General features: G+C 44.7%; 1 protein-coding gene across 2 annotated transcripts in view; it reads right to left on the bottom strand.

Annotated features, from left to right (window-relative positions):
- Positions 1–13,230, bottom strand: part of pax3b (paired box 3b) — a 27,011-nt gene extending 13,781 nt beyond the window's left edge. For both annotated transcript variants that reach the window (XM_070970009.1, XM_070970008.1), the window contains exons 1-4: positions 12,765–13,230; positions 12,024–12,259; positions 11,663–11,792; positions 11,131–11,274 (exon numbers count right to left, since the gene is read on the bottom strand). In XM_070970009.1, coding sequence (XP_070826110.1) covers positions 11,131–11,274; positions 11,663–11,792; positions 12,024–12,259; positions 12,765–12,849 — 595 coding nt within the window. In that variant the 5' untranslated portion in view covers positions 12,850–13,230. The remainder of the gene's footprint in view (positions 1–11,130; positions 11,275–11,662; positions 11,793–12,023; positions 12,260–12,764) is intronic.
- Between the last annotated feature and the right edge of the window lie 1,015 nt (positions 13,231–14,245).

The raw sequence follows: 14,245 nt of genomic DNA, 5'->3' as shown, positions 1-14,245 counted from the left end.
GGAAAATCCTTAATCACTTTGGAATTACCTATCGGTTATGACTGCTACCGGGGTTTCAAGAACGTTTCAAAAGAAGCGACAGAGTGGCACCTCTGAAGTCTCCGGAGTCTAGTCATGATACAATCAGATCCTTTACAGAGGGCTCGAACAGGCTCATTTGTTTAAGTTCACTTCATCAGATTGCCGCATCACTTGATGTTAAGATATAACAAGATAAGACGATGGGAAAACAATGTCTGCAGGGAAGCTGGGTCAGGGCGACATCATGATACCTAGACAGCACATGCACTGAGCTGAACGTCATACAGCTGACAGGTAGAACACTTGGTGATAAAAATGGCCGCCAGCATGTACACAATAGTACAGAGAAAACGCCAGACTTGCACATTTTTCACTTCAAACATTCGCAAATTCGCAATTCTCCACCACAAACACACTCTTTGCACTTCGGCACGCCACCCTCCTTAAACAAGCACCACCTTCTCCTCCCTCGTCTCTCTCTCGTTCTCCCCCTCTCTCGCAGCCTCTCTTTGTCTCCCTTCTCCCCATCTCTCTCTTTTCCACCCATATTTCTCTCTGTGAGTCTCGGGCTCTTTGTTGCTCCACAGAGCTGAGGTCTTTGCCGGCGATTTCCACGCTCCATCTGTGGAATCCGTCATGGCTCCCTCGGCCCTTCACAGTAGAGGGCTGTCACCTGCCCCACGGGGGAGCTGGAGGGGGGACATAAAGAGGCTCCGCAGAGGGCTTTGGGGGGGGGGGGGGGGTTAGATGGGGGCACAGCCGGGGGCATTCTGGCCCTTCCCCCCCAAAAAAATCACCCCCTTCCTCCAAAGGGAACTGTATGAGCACCTGAGGGGGCAAGCAGGGCAGTGGAGAGGGCCAACAGGGGCTGTTGTTGCCGATGTAAATGTACCCATGGGGATAGTCTGTCTGGGCATCTGTGTTGGTTTTTGTTGCTGTTATTGTTGGTAGAAGCGTCGTACATCCACAGTCTGTGGGCCCTCTTCAATGCATGGACACTAGTTGAGGTGAAATGGAGTACACTCCTCCCCACAATTTCCCACATCTTCTCTTTTTAATTTACTGTCTCTGAATATTCAAATCCTGTCTGTCTCTTAGTTTGTTTGTGTAACAATCATTATGGAGCCTCAAAAAGTTAGAAATCAACCATCAGGTGTGTTTTTGCCTTATGTACAAAAGGGAAAATACACACGTGAATGGTTAAAAGGTGAAAATAAGATGTACTGAATATCTATAATACAAATAAGTGTGCATTTGCAGTCAATCTTTTTCTATTATTTTGAGAAACTTCGTCTTCTCTCAATTTGTTTGGAGTAGATCACTGCACTTATGACACATTAAAATAAATTTGAAAGCATTTTCTGAGCAGTTGTCATCACAATATGAGCATTTTTACTGGAGCCTGCAAGGATCAGTGTCCTGTTTCAATGCAAATCTACTTTTGGACTCACGTAGGCATAAAATCTGGGTGAAAATCAATTAAAACTGATCTGCTACTGTTAAATGTATTCTTATTTTAAGGCAGAAATCTCACCTTACAACCAAAAGTAACTTTCCCTGTGGCTTCTGTGTAGTAAAATGCAGCTCATTTTGGTCACTGAAATATTTTTCATCTTTAAATCATTAAGTCACCAATTATAGGAATTATGCATTTTCAATATAAGATTTTTTTTGTAATTACAATCTAAACTAACAGCACCTTGCTGGACTTTATGTGTGTGTCTTTGCTTCAGACACTGCAGAACAAAAACCTGAAAGAAGTTTGCTCTGCTGCTGCACGCATCCACCACATGCCTACAATTCTAAAATATAATGTAATGCAAATTAAAGTGGCAGGTGATGAAGATTCATGGGGTGACACATGGGGCATAAAGGGTGTTTTGGTGGCAAGCTTGTGCCAAGACAGGGAGCAGCCACCCAATCACCCCTGAAGCTCACTGCTCCCCACAGCTTGGCTCAGGAGCCCATAACACACACACACACACACACACACACACACACACACACACACACACACACACACACACACACACAGACTGCCGCTCCAACCACATGACCTTGCGCACACATGTCCACAGCGCTGGGCTTCCCCTGATTCTACATGCATTTTAAGGCTACATTAATCGAGCTTGTCAGCCCTGAGGCGTCTCCACTTTAGCATCCATTTACAGTACTCCCCCTTAGTCACATGCCTTTATGTGTGGTCAAGCACAAGCGCACAAACACACACACACACCACATGCAATACTTTCCAAAATGATCTTTGTAAGGATGAAATACAATGGTAATTCAGCATCAGGATATATATCAAGAGAAGGAGAGGGAAGAGTCGCTGAGGAGAGAGGAGGGTGAAACCTTTCCCCTGCTCCCCGGATCTTTTCCAAACTTGTAAACCTGTGGTTTCAGAGTGCCCCATTTGCCGTCATCGCCTCACTATCCCTAAGATCTGATCACATCGATTTGGCACCGTCAAATAGCCTTGGCCAATGAAATTATCCACTCTAACTGTCATATCGCTCCCTGCCGGTATACATATGCTAGATCTTAAAACGTTGTATTTATAGCCCCTGTAAACACTTTAACTTGTCTCTGTATACTTTTGCTCCACCTCAGCTTAAAGGAGCGGGGGTTGCAGACATGGCACTCGCTCTTGTCAGTTCATCGAAATATGAGAAAATGTGAGCCTTAAAAGGGTAAAATTATCCGAGTAGGAGAAGGCCTGGAAAAGCAGCGTCGGTGAGATTGCCCGGGAGCCCAGGAGCATTAAGCCGCAAAATAAGAGAGGAGCAGTTGGAGGGGGTGGGTGGAAGGGGTTAGAGGAGAAAAGAAAACTGTTTAATTTAACCAAACTGAAGCCCTGAGAGGCACACAGTGCATGGGACTCCAAGCCAAAACAACCTCTCCGGAGCCAAGAAAGCCCAAAATGGATCCCACCGTGCAACGCCATCCCAGGGCAGAGAAAATCGAGGCGGAGAAGAGGGAGGGGAATAGAGGATTTAGCTGAAACAGACTGTTGGAAAGACTTCGGCATTGCTGATTTTTTTTCTCCCCTTTTTCTGGGGGGGGGGGGGGGGGGGGGGAGTCGGATGGGGACACAAAGGCTTAAATATGTCCACTGAGACATGAGACGGTACGCATTGAGCATGTATCGTGTGTGTGTGCGGGAGACAGATAGAGAGGGAGTGAAAGGGGATGTGTCAAACTTGGATTTTGGGACTTGGGGGAATTGACTGACCATATGTGGACTATTTACACCCCTCTTCGGACATCCCAGTAACTCTTCTGGGGCTTGGTTAATAGTGAGCGTAAATGGAGCTTCTGACACATCAACCCCCCTTCTCTCCACCTACCCCTCTCAAAAAACACAAAACAAAAGGCAGAGGAGACAAACGTAGCATTTATTTGGGCGGGCCGACCACGCTGCTCCTATTCAGGAGCCGGGGGACTAAGTGACTGGCCGACTGCATTAAACAGTATATAGAAGTCAAGACAGGCAGATGCTGGGCCGGATAATGGCTTTACTGACAGCTTATGGACCCATCTGTGACTCTTTCTGCTGGGTTAAGAAAAAGATGGTGTGTGTCTGTGTGTGTGTGTGTGTGTGTGTGTGTGTGTGTGTGTGTGTGTGTGTGTGTGTGTGTGTGTGCAGTGTGCATGTTGGAAAGGCTGTGTGTGGGAGGGGGTTTGTGGGGCGAACTCACTTGACTTGCTAAGGAGGAGTTTCAACCTTCACAGCTGGCCTGTAAACGCGAGTGTGCCAGAGCGATGTGTGCGTGTGCATGTATGTGTTGTGGGCTTTTTAGCACAGGGTTGTGATCACACAAAAAAAAATGATGTGAGCAATGATGTCATCAATCACAGCCTTGTTATGCTCCAAAGAGAAATGACACGACAAAAGGTAGGACGGAGTCTGATGCTTCCAGCAAATTACGGGAGCCGTGGAAGATGTGGGGAGGAATCAGGAAGTGGTTACCTGTCATTTGTAGCTAAATGTGTTTCTAACCCTGTTTCCTGTGTGGGGCTGGGGGAGAGTGACCCTCCGAGGCCCTGTGACCCTGCACTTCTTCTCTGTCTTTTAACTCTGAAAATGACTCATAACCAGTCAGCGGGGAACTTTTGAAGTCCAACAAGGAGGTGAGTTGTTAGCAGGTTAGCTGTCATTCTCAGTTTTTGCATATGACACAGAGGATGTTTGACAATTGTATCTGTGTTCTGCTGTCAGGCTGCTTCTGCTGCAGCTATTAATCTTTCTTATGAATGAATGCAGTGAATTATGAAGTATCATCAACTGCACAAAGAGTGCAAAAGCACAAACAACTGCCACTGTATGTCAAGTATTTATCTCTTAATATCATGGTCATGCTTGAACAAGTAATTTGATCCAGTGCAATTTCATTTCTGAAAATTTAATGTAAGACTGCAAGTAGAAAAAGATGCAGGGAGACACTCAGCGGCAATGTGCTGCATAATGCTGCATTCATGTTATATGGGTGAGGGTAGATCTGAGTTTCCTACTTTTTAACCTCAACTTTCAGATGGTAAATATTACTAAGGAACTCATGGCTTGGCAGTGAATCCATATTTGAACAAAGAAATACTGTAATCAAGTTCTACAGAGCAGGACATTCACTCAAAAAACCTGAGCAACATAGATTATTTTCATCGAACACTGTGTTTTTTAGCTTTCGAGCACGAAGAGCGTCCGCTCAATGCCGTCAAGTTTAAAAGGGTGCACATTGGTTATTACAAAAGATACTCCCACATGGCACGACTACAGCATGAACACACATTTTAGGCCTTTTTCCTGATGCAACACAAAAGCTTCTGGGCTAATTAGTTAAAAAAGCTGTGAATGAAAGTCAGGCTTCATCAGTCAGGTGATTGACAGCTGCCTGTCCCTCATCAGCAACATAGATGGTGCATTTGTTGGCCTCTGGCTGGCCTCTGCAAACTTTGACACTCAACCCTAACCCCAATACACACACACACACACACACACACACACACACACACACACACACACACACACACACACACACACACACACACACATACAAAACAACCATGCTCATAAACACACAGACAGATGCATGAGAGGAAAACACAGGCACTCACATTCTTCCTTACTTTCTCACAAACACACACACAAACACACTTACGCACATTAAAAAACAACCCTCCCCTCCTCCCCCCCCCCCCCCCCCCCCAGCTGTTGTGCCTATAGTGCATACTTGCAGCAGATAAAGAGGGGCCTTATTCTAAAGCGAGCCATTCTACTTGACCTTCGCTGGGCCTTTTCACTCTTTCACTCCCTTCAAACCGTCTTTGGGGCTCGCTCACTCTCAGCTCAATGTGGCTAGTCCATCACGGGTGAAGGCTGGGGCGCTACAGCGGGTCTTGAAGGGGGAATACCCCAAATACCCACTGCCCCTTCCCCCCCTACACACACATGCACATACACACACACGCACAAGCCCCCTCCCTCTCCGAAATCACCCTGACTTCAAAGTTGGTGTGCATTCATTAATTGCCCTTTGAATTGATATCAGAGGGTCACAATAAGAGTGTGAAAGGAAAAAGAGGCTTTAATGAAGCATAGAGCAGCCATTCATTTGCAGATAACTATGTTTTCATGCTTGAATAGTCATCATGCATGGGCTTATCAAAAAAAACTCACGAGAGAGGGAGGAGTGCAGGATGAGGAGAGAGGGACACAGACAGAGAGAGCCCCAGGGTAGAGGAGAGTGATTTGGTGCTCGCCACTTGGCCCTCGTGCCCCCTTTTGCCCTCGTGCCCAGGGACTCACTGAGTGACACATTCATTCTTTCAGCGGACACACAGAGCCCTCTTCAGCAGACACTTGGCTCAGGCCAGTAATAGCCAATAGCTATTATAAGATCCATCGAGAGCTTATTGGTTCTGTCTTTGTCGGATTTTATGAGGCAGAAACAGAAGCTGGCAGCTTATGAGGGACACAGCGAATGATTATTTTCATTAGCAATCAGTATGCCGATGATTATCTCTGTTATTTGATAAATCTTTTGGACTATTGTAAAGTGTTACAAAACTGATTTAAAAATCCAAGTTATCATCATCTGTCTCGCTTTGTTCAAGGGTTAGGGTTGTCTAAATTAAGTCCAATATTAACAAATAAACCCTCACATTGGAAACGCTAAAACTGGAGAATTTGGGGCATGTTTTGCATAAAAGTAATCCATGACCAAAATAGTTGCCTATTATTTTTCTGTTGACAGACTAATTGACTAATAGTTTAAGCTTTACAACTTGCTGAAATCATGAAAGTGAAATATCATGTGTAATATTCTAACTAACTTCATTCTGTGTGTTAAAAACATCTTTTATAGTAGTTAACATTTGGGCCAATCAGAGCGTTGCTTTCAATGCCACCGCAAGTGAGAAAACAAGGTGAACTGCTGCATTTAGTGTGCAAAAACATGTAAAAATGGGCCACTGTAGAAAATCTGTGAAAGGGAAAAGTGGTTTTATCAGTCTGAGCTCTTAAAGTTTCACTGATCTTCACTCTCAAATAACAGCAAACAGCATCCTCACACCCTGAACACGCTGCACCTTGTGTCAACCCATTCTCTGCCTCCACCTCTGCTCCCTATCGCTCCTCTTCCCTCTCCTCCTCCTCCTCCTCTCCTCTCCCTGGCACCGATCCACTGTGTGCCCACATATTACATTTGCAGCACGCCATCCTTCACCCCGAGTGGCAGAGAAACCCAAGTTCTTCATTCACTCGCATTATTTACACAAACAAAGTCCTACTCCGTTTCTGTGACAAAGCCAGCTAAATCTTTATGGCTCTTTCATGTATTGTCTGCTCACGGTTCCCTTTTGTCCCCCAGCCATTGGCCTGGGCCCTGGATACAATGAGCCCGGGGGAATGGAGGCAGATTGAAGGAATGCGCCTCAATAAACCTAATTATGACATGATGACTGCGCTCACCATGGTAGGGGTTTTTCAAAGATCCCGGGCTTATTCAATTAGCCCTTTCCAGGATCCCCTTTCACCAAATAAAGTTATCCCTTTGACTGTTTGCATTGCAGAGTGGAATGTGTGTGTGTGTGTGTGTGTGTGTGTGTGTGTGTGTGTGTGTGTGTGTGTGTGTGTGTGTGTGTGTGCGTGCGTGCACTGTTGGCCTAAATGGAAATGTATCAGCCCTCAACAAGGCTCCTCTGTATTATCTGGCTAATTTCACCTAACGAAGTATGGACTCTAAAAGATACACTGTGAAAATGTGAAGCAGGAGGAGGGAGGAGGCGGGACACCGTGACTGTTTTAATCATTAACTTTGTCTCCAGGGTTAATTACTATGACGCTGGGAGTTTGGTACAGCCCAGCAACAGGCCTGAAGGGCCAGCATTACTGCCAAATATATAAAGATTTGATCAAAAATGGGGGGGGTATGAATATCTTTCTATTTTTATTTATATTTTCCTATTATAAATAATTTTCAATGAAATTATATGTCACAAGATAAGCCTTTAAATTACATTTTAATTTTTAATTTTTCAGTATTTAATTATTTGTGCAATAGGCTGTGCACGCATGGGGTAGTGGCTTTTAAAAATACTGAAAACTTCTAACCTTAAAGTTTGGTTTGTCTTTTGTGGTCTAAAATGCACTGGTGTTAATTCATTCTCACATATATATATATGAGCTCAAGATATCTTGTACGGAGAAGTTAAATAAATATGAGCTGTTCAAATGCAGACAGCTTCATAAGTATGAAAATAGAGGTCGCCAAATTGACTGATACAATTCAAATAAAACTAAAATTACCCTTTTGCCACTAATTAGATGCACTGCGGTCCATTTTTAGGGGTGACATTTTGAAACTGGAACAAAATATATTTATAATCAAACCGCAAAATGTTGATGAAGAACTTAATTAGAAAGTCTACGAACGCGGACTGACTTTCCTTTGTGCGCTCCGGTGGACGCAGCACATAAACCGAGCTCTGCGCCGCAGGCTGGGAGAAACAGAGACGGAGTAGGAAACAGAGGGAGAGGGGCGGTGTTGCTCTCCAGATGAAAGTGACATGAAATAAAAGAGTCGATTTAATCTGCTTGAAGTGATTTGGGGAGCAAGTGGTGGAGAAGGGGGGGAGGAGCGGGAGGGGTTTTCGGAGCTGTGAGCTGCGCTGCGCACGGACGGGTGGCCGGGGCCCCCATTGTGAAGCTGCGCTCCGGGCCAGACCGGGGCTCTCCGGGGAGAACATTGGTCCCCATTCACCCAAAACACTCTTTAATACACTCCCTCCGTCATTAAATGTGACATTGCACAATATCGACATCATTTAGAGGACATTATTAATGTTCGCGGGGACAAGGCCGGGACTCATCAAAGAATCAATGATAGATCATGAGTTTCAAGCCGGAGCCGTGTCCGGATTTGCGCGTCACCCTTCAAGGCGGAGAAGACGCTTTGTTTTGTTTTGTTGACCAATTACAGTCTGAATATTATGACACACACAGCAAATAGGCTTCATTAAAATCGGACTGTTTTAAAGCTCTGGAATGACACATGCAGAAGCTTTTCAAAGTTCACTGGCGTCTTGAAAAACTCACATGCAGAATGCAGCCTACAGATAGAGATTTGAAGTCTACTTTTGGGAAACATGCGCCTTCATCTGCACACACTGCTTCCCATATTTTGCTCTTTTGCATGCATATTTGTGCGCGTGCACGTGTGTCACCGCGTGTGCGCAGGTTCTAGGAGCGAGCACGCATCCTTGGGCGATACGTGAGTGGGTTTCAGAGGCCGCAATTGTCATTCTGAATGGCAGTCGGCTTCTTTAGCCGACCCCAATAGGAAACATTTTGTAGGTGAAAACGGCCATTTTCTCTCGGTGAACGGGCCCTCTAAACCGTGCCGGAGCGCTCCCTGAATAATTCATCCTTCATTGCGGCCTCATAGTGTGTTTTGTCGGGCTTTTCTGTGGAGAAGCTCTGCTCTCCCCTTCTTTTTCCTCTGGCTGAATTATAAACAGGTTGCCTTCTTCTTTAGCGGCGGCCAAAGCTGTTTCCAAGCTGGCCTTTTGTCCGCGCGCAGCCCAAGCGTGAGCCTCAAATAGACTCTCGGCCCTTTGTCTCCCAAGTTCATCCGCGAGCGTCCTGTTGTGCGCGCGAGGCGTGTCTTTGTGACGAGCTGGAAACCGTTGAACAAATGTTTGATCAACTCATCTGGGGGACATTTTGTCTCCTCGCACTCGAATCCTTTATCTCTCGCGCGCTATTTTACTGATGAGGGGACGGAGAAGGCGCTGACGGCGGAATGGTGGGCTATTTGTTGACATTTCGCAGCTTAAATGGTTTAAAGTGTGGAAAGAGAAGGGGTGGAAAGTGTTCAACATATATTTGAACAACTCGTTTTGGGGCCCGTTTAATCTCTGGTACAAGAGGTGGACTGTGATAGATTAGGAAGTGGCAAGCTTGTTTGTTTGAACAGGAAATAATTGATAGGTATTTTTAAATGTTAGTTATAACGTCGCCAGCTCTACGTTTCAACTGAGAGCGAGCTGTCACAACTACCATCACCTACAGTGTTTTCCCCAGGAATTAGCCTGCCCCATTGCAACGCAGCTGTCACACACTGAGCCCTGTGTGCAAGACTGATGAGTGGAATTAAAATCTCACGGGTGAAAAGAAAAATATTTAAATGTATTTCACCGAGTGGAGGCTGTAATCATTTGGAAAGTGCCTGAGCGTGACCTGTTTCCACAAAAGTGACGTCGCAAAGAGTCAAGTCATGACATTCAAAACAGGCTAATTAGACCTAATGTGGCTGCACAGCAATGAGCCCAAAACCGCTCTTAAATCTCCAATTAGGCTACTGTGTGCGGAACTGCAGTGAGGGAAATGAAGAAAATATGTCATGTTTTATTCCTTGGCCTGCAACACATCCGGTGCCACTTTATACAGTGTTCACCAAAAAACTTGCCTTACTCTGGATAAAGTCTTTAAAAGGGTCTTTGTTTGCAAGAAGCGCATTTTTCTCTCCAGTGGGAATAAACTTTCTGATGGAAAGAGACAATTTTACTTTCCCCTTCATGTAAATCACTGGAGTTGGGTCGATCAGTCTTTTCGACCTCGCTTGAAGCGACTAAAATAACAAAAACAACGCACTGAAAACACATCAGTCATGTGAATTATTCTCACTTGTAGAATAAAAACATGATCTTTGGACTAAATGTGAGACCTCGCTTGTACAGGTGGTCACGTTTTACTGTGGAGGCAGCCGACTGAAACACTAATAGAAACGGATTTGTTGCGTTGAATAATAGCCAAACTGTAAGCAAACACGGTGGATGAGTGTACGGTGCTGTGGGCAGCTTGTCTGTGCAGTCTGCTAATTCACAAAAATAAAATTGCTTCTTTTTTTAAATATGAGCAGCCTTACTGTAACATGGCTATTCACACACACACACACACACACACACACACACACACACACACACACACACACACACACACACACACACACACTCTTTCCCGCACAGAGCCATCACCTGCTGTTTGATTTACGGTATGGCCTCATGGGATGAGCATTAGCCGGAGAGATATGGTCGATAAAGAATTCCTAACAAAGGAGGACACGCACTCTACCCTCATCCAACAACTTTACAGCACACTAAAACTTCACGTGGAGGCCAGTTACACGACTAAATAAAACCATTCTCCTCTCCAGGCTGCTCAAAAGCGATCAACAGGTTGGAGGTGTGGAGCCTGAGGACTAGTGTTTCACAGATTTCTTCAGGAGGATTCTCCTAAAATGGGATTGTGTTCCCCTTTAATTTAATTCACTGGGAATTATCCCAATGACAAGATGTATGTTAGCAGATAGCCTGTTAAGTTTTCCCTAACTTTCCCAAAGTCCAGCTCAAATAGACAGTTTAGCAATTGAATACGAAATGTTAAAATCTTCCCATATGGACTCCCTGAGATGATATCTGATCGAGCAGGGCTCCGCTGGGCTCTAATGTGTGTGTGGTCACTGATATGAAAAAGATAAGCCCAGCTAAAGTGAAGTGCCAACTCTCCTCTTCCCACATCAGCCACAATAACTCGAGCAGCTCACTCACATCTGTCTCCTAAGATGCCTTCGATGCTGTGTTTGGCCCTCCGGTCGCTGTCCTCCAGCTCTTTCTTCTCGAGTTCCTCTTCGTCCTCCTCTTCATCGCCTTTCCCCCCGAACTTACTCCGCATGATGCGACTGATGGCGCTCACTGTCAAAGTTCGTTCAGAAAGGGGAAATTACAAAAATAAAAAGTAACTTGTGGAAAAAAATTAAAACAGTGAAAATCACACAGCAGGAAATGGCTCTACATTAAAATAGGACCAAATATATAGTTTTTATGTGAAATAATAAGTTATGAAATGTTCAAAATAAAATAAAAACTAAATAAATAAAACAATGAGAGCAGTGTGTTACATGATTAAAAGTTGTATAACTTTATTTATAATTTATGTAACAGGCAAAAAATATTAAGCATAAGCTATATGATAACCTGTTGAGGCGGAAGTTAAAATTCAGTTTTTTTATAAAGGATCACTTGAAAGAAATTAAATATAATAATAATAATATGTAAATTCATTCATTTCTGCCCCTTTTACCTGAAGGAACGTTGTTGCGGTCACATATCCCATCCTTCAGTAATTTATCCCGAATCTCCCAGCTAAACATACCCGGGTTTTCCCGCTTGTATTCTTCTATTCTCTTCTCTACGTCCGGCGTTGTTCCCTGCTTCAAAGGTCAGAAGAGTCGCAGTGTTTATTCACTTTGTTGTGGCCCTTGGGGCTCAATGCATACATTGCCTTTATAGGCTGTAACTATAAAAAACGACTAGCTCAGTTTTTTGTTACAAGGCCTAATTAGTCATTCAATGCATTCATTTATATCCAAATGAAAATCTGAATTTTGTAATTCTGCAAACACAAGTATCAGCAGCCTCTGGTGCGCTTGCTCTGGTCGTACCTTGGGTTTGCTGCCGCCGATGGCTCCGGGTCTGATGGAGCCCGTCTCCTGGTACCGGCACAGGATTTTGGACACGCAGCCGTGGGAGACCCGGAGCTGTCGGGAGATGACGCACGGCCTGATGCCGTGGTGGGCCATCTCCACGATTTTATGTCTGATGTGGTTGGGCAAAGGTCTGCCATTTATGAAAACTCCTCCGAGCTGGTTCACTCGGCCTTGTCCCAACGGGGTAGACACTGCATGTAATGAAAAAGACGAGAGGAACACCAAGTTTTAACTGACCCTAAACGCAACTGAAGGCACCACGAGCAACTGCTCCAAAACAGCTGACAATAATGTTTTGCTCGTTACAATAACTTAGAAATACATAATTATAAAATTATCCCGTTGAGTAAAGTGCAAAATAGATTGCAATGTTAATGATTTCATAGAGCCTGCAAACAAAAAGTATACCAACATCCGTGACGGTAAAATGAATAGAGATTAAAAAAAATAATAATAATTCAAACAGTAAATATGTCAGTTCAGCTGCTGATCAAGTAACATGTAAATCTTTCAGACTTTAGGTCTTAGAACTGCACAAACTTTGTGTTTTTAATCCGAGGTTTGGAACAAGCCTGAACGGAGGGTTTACGGCCACATGAAAGCATCAGTGACTTTTGACTAACTAGCACAGAAACCCAAATATCACCCGACAGCATCCGCGGCTGCAACCCTCCGTTCGGCAGTGTGATGCTTTACCTTCCAGAGGGAAACCACTGCGGGGGTAGTTCTGAGCCAGCGTGGGTCGCATCATCCTGGGTATTGACCCCGCCAACGCAGTCATACCTCCACCGCCCCAGTGAGTCCAGATACCTCCTCCGAACGGGGAGGCTGCTGCTCCAGCACCGAGCACGCAGCGGGACGACGTCGCTGAAATCGCCTTTTCGCCTGTGTGGAAGCTTCCTGGAAGGTTAGCCGCGGTTAGGGTTAGCTTCACCCGGGCTACAGCCAAGCACCAGCGTCCCGGGACAGCCACAACCCTCCGAGCAGTCAAATGTGACGACAGAAAAGAAGAAAAATGACTTTTTGGACGTTAATAAAGGTTAGTTTGTCTGTCTCCTCGGTTTTATTCGCCAGTGGTGAGGCTCTTGGAAATGTGGCTGCCAGGGCGGTGTAGCTGGGACGCAAATATTGTTGTTGTTATTTGTTGACACCGGTTCAAAGTGAGACGAGACAGTCAAAAGTAGCGGAGCTCTTCTCTCGCCCCGTCAGCGCTCCCGCCTGTGATTGGTGGAGAGGGTGCACCAGGGGCGCGACGATTGGCTGAGGCAGAAAACTTTGGTCCTATCAGAGACGCTGTCACAGTTCCGCTCGGACAGGACAGGGGAGTCGATTCATAAAATCCAAAGGGATGGATGGCGGAGTCACTCACTGCCTGCGCTGTTTAAGCAGCGAAAGGGCTCTAAATCTGCTCATGTGTTGAGTGAACAAAACATGACCGAAGAGGGAGCCTGTAATCAGATTTGTTTACTGCAGTAAAGTCATAAAAAAATCATAATTTTGCTCGGACGCACGGAGTGATAGCGATGCGAGCTTTTTCCAGCAAATTCTGTCGATGAAACTGTTCTGATGTTAGGACATAATAAAGGACAGAATCAATAAATCAGCCCATGGCAAGCACTTTACTGCGAGACTATTAGTATCCCAATAAATGTAATGCAATCCAATGCAACGGACAATAGACATATTTCTATAAGTTATGCTTGTGACATATTACTTCTTCATTTATGTAAATGAGATGGACAGAATATTAGAAAACACTTGCAGTCCAAAACAACATCAGCTTTAAGCACTGCCTCCTAAATGTTAGAAGAAAGACAAGATATCAGCCCCAACAAAAACGGAACATTTACACCAAACTATAATGTTGGCCTGCTGTAGTGTGTTGCATTAGGATTACTTAGCTGGATTATGTTTTACTTCTTTGACAGCTAACTCCATCTATGGATGTGTGATTTCACAGCACGCTCTTGATATATGCTCAGCTTATTACGCATATAGTTTATTGTGCTATAGACACACGGCTCACATGACATTTTGCTTCATCTCAACTCTCAAATGTGTCCTATATGATAAAATCTGCACTGTAGTCATAATCGACAATACCTATTGAGGCAGAGCCAAAACTTCTGAAAACTTTTGTCTTTGCACATCTTTACGCCAAACTGATATGACAAAAA

This window comes from Chaetodon trifascialis, chromosome 9 (genome assembly GCF_039877785.1).
Source record: "Chaetodon trifascialis isolate fChaTrf1 chromosome 9, fChaTrf1.hap1, whole genome shotgun sequence".
In the NCBI taxonomy this organism is placed as follows: domain Eukaryota; kingdom Metazoa; phylum Chordata; class Actinopteri; order Chaetodontiformes; family Chaetodontidae; genus Chaetodon; species Chaetodon trifascialis.
The sequence above is the reverse complement of the archived record's forward strand: the minus strand, read 5'-3'. Positions and strand labels throughout refer to the sequence as shown.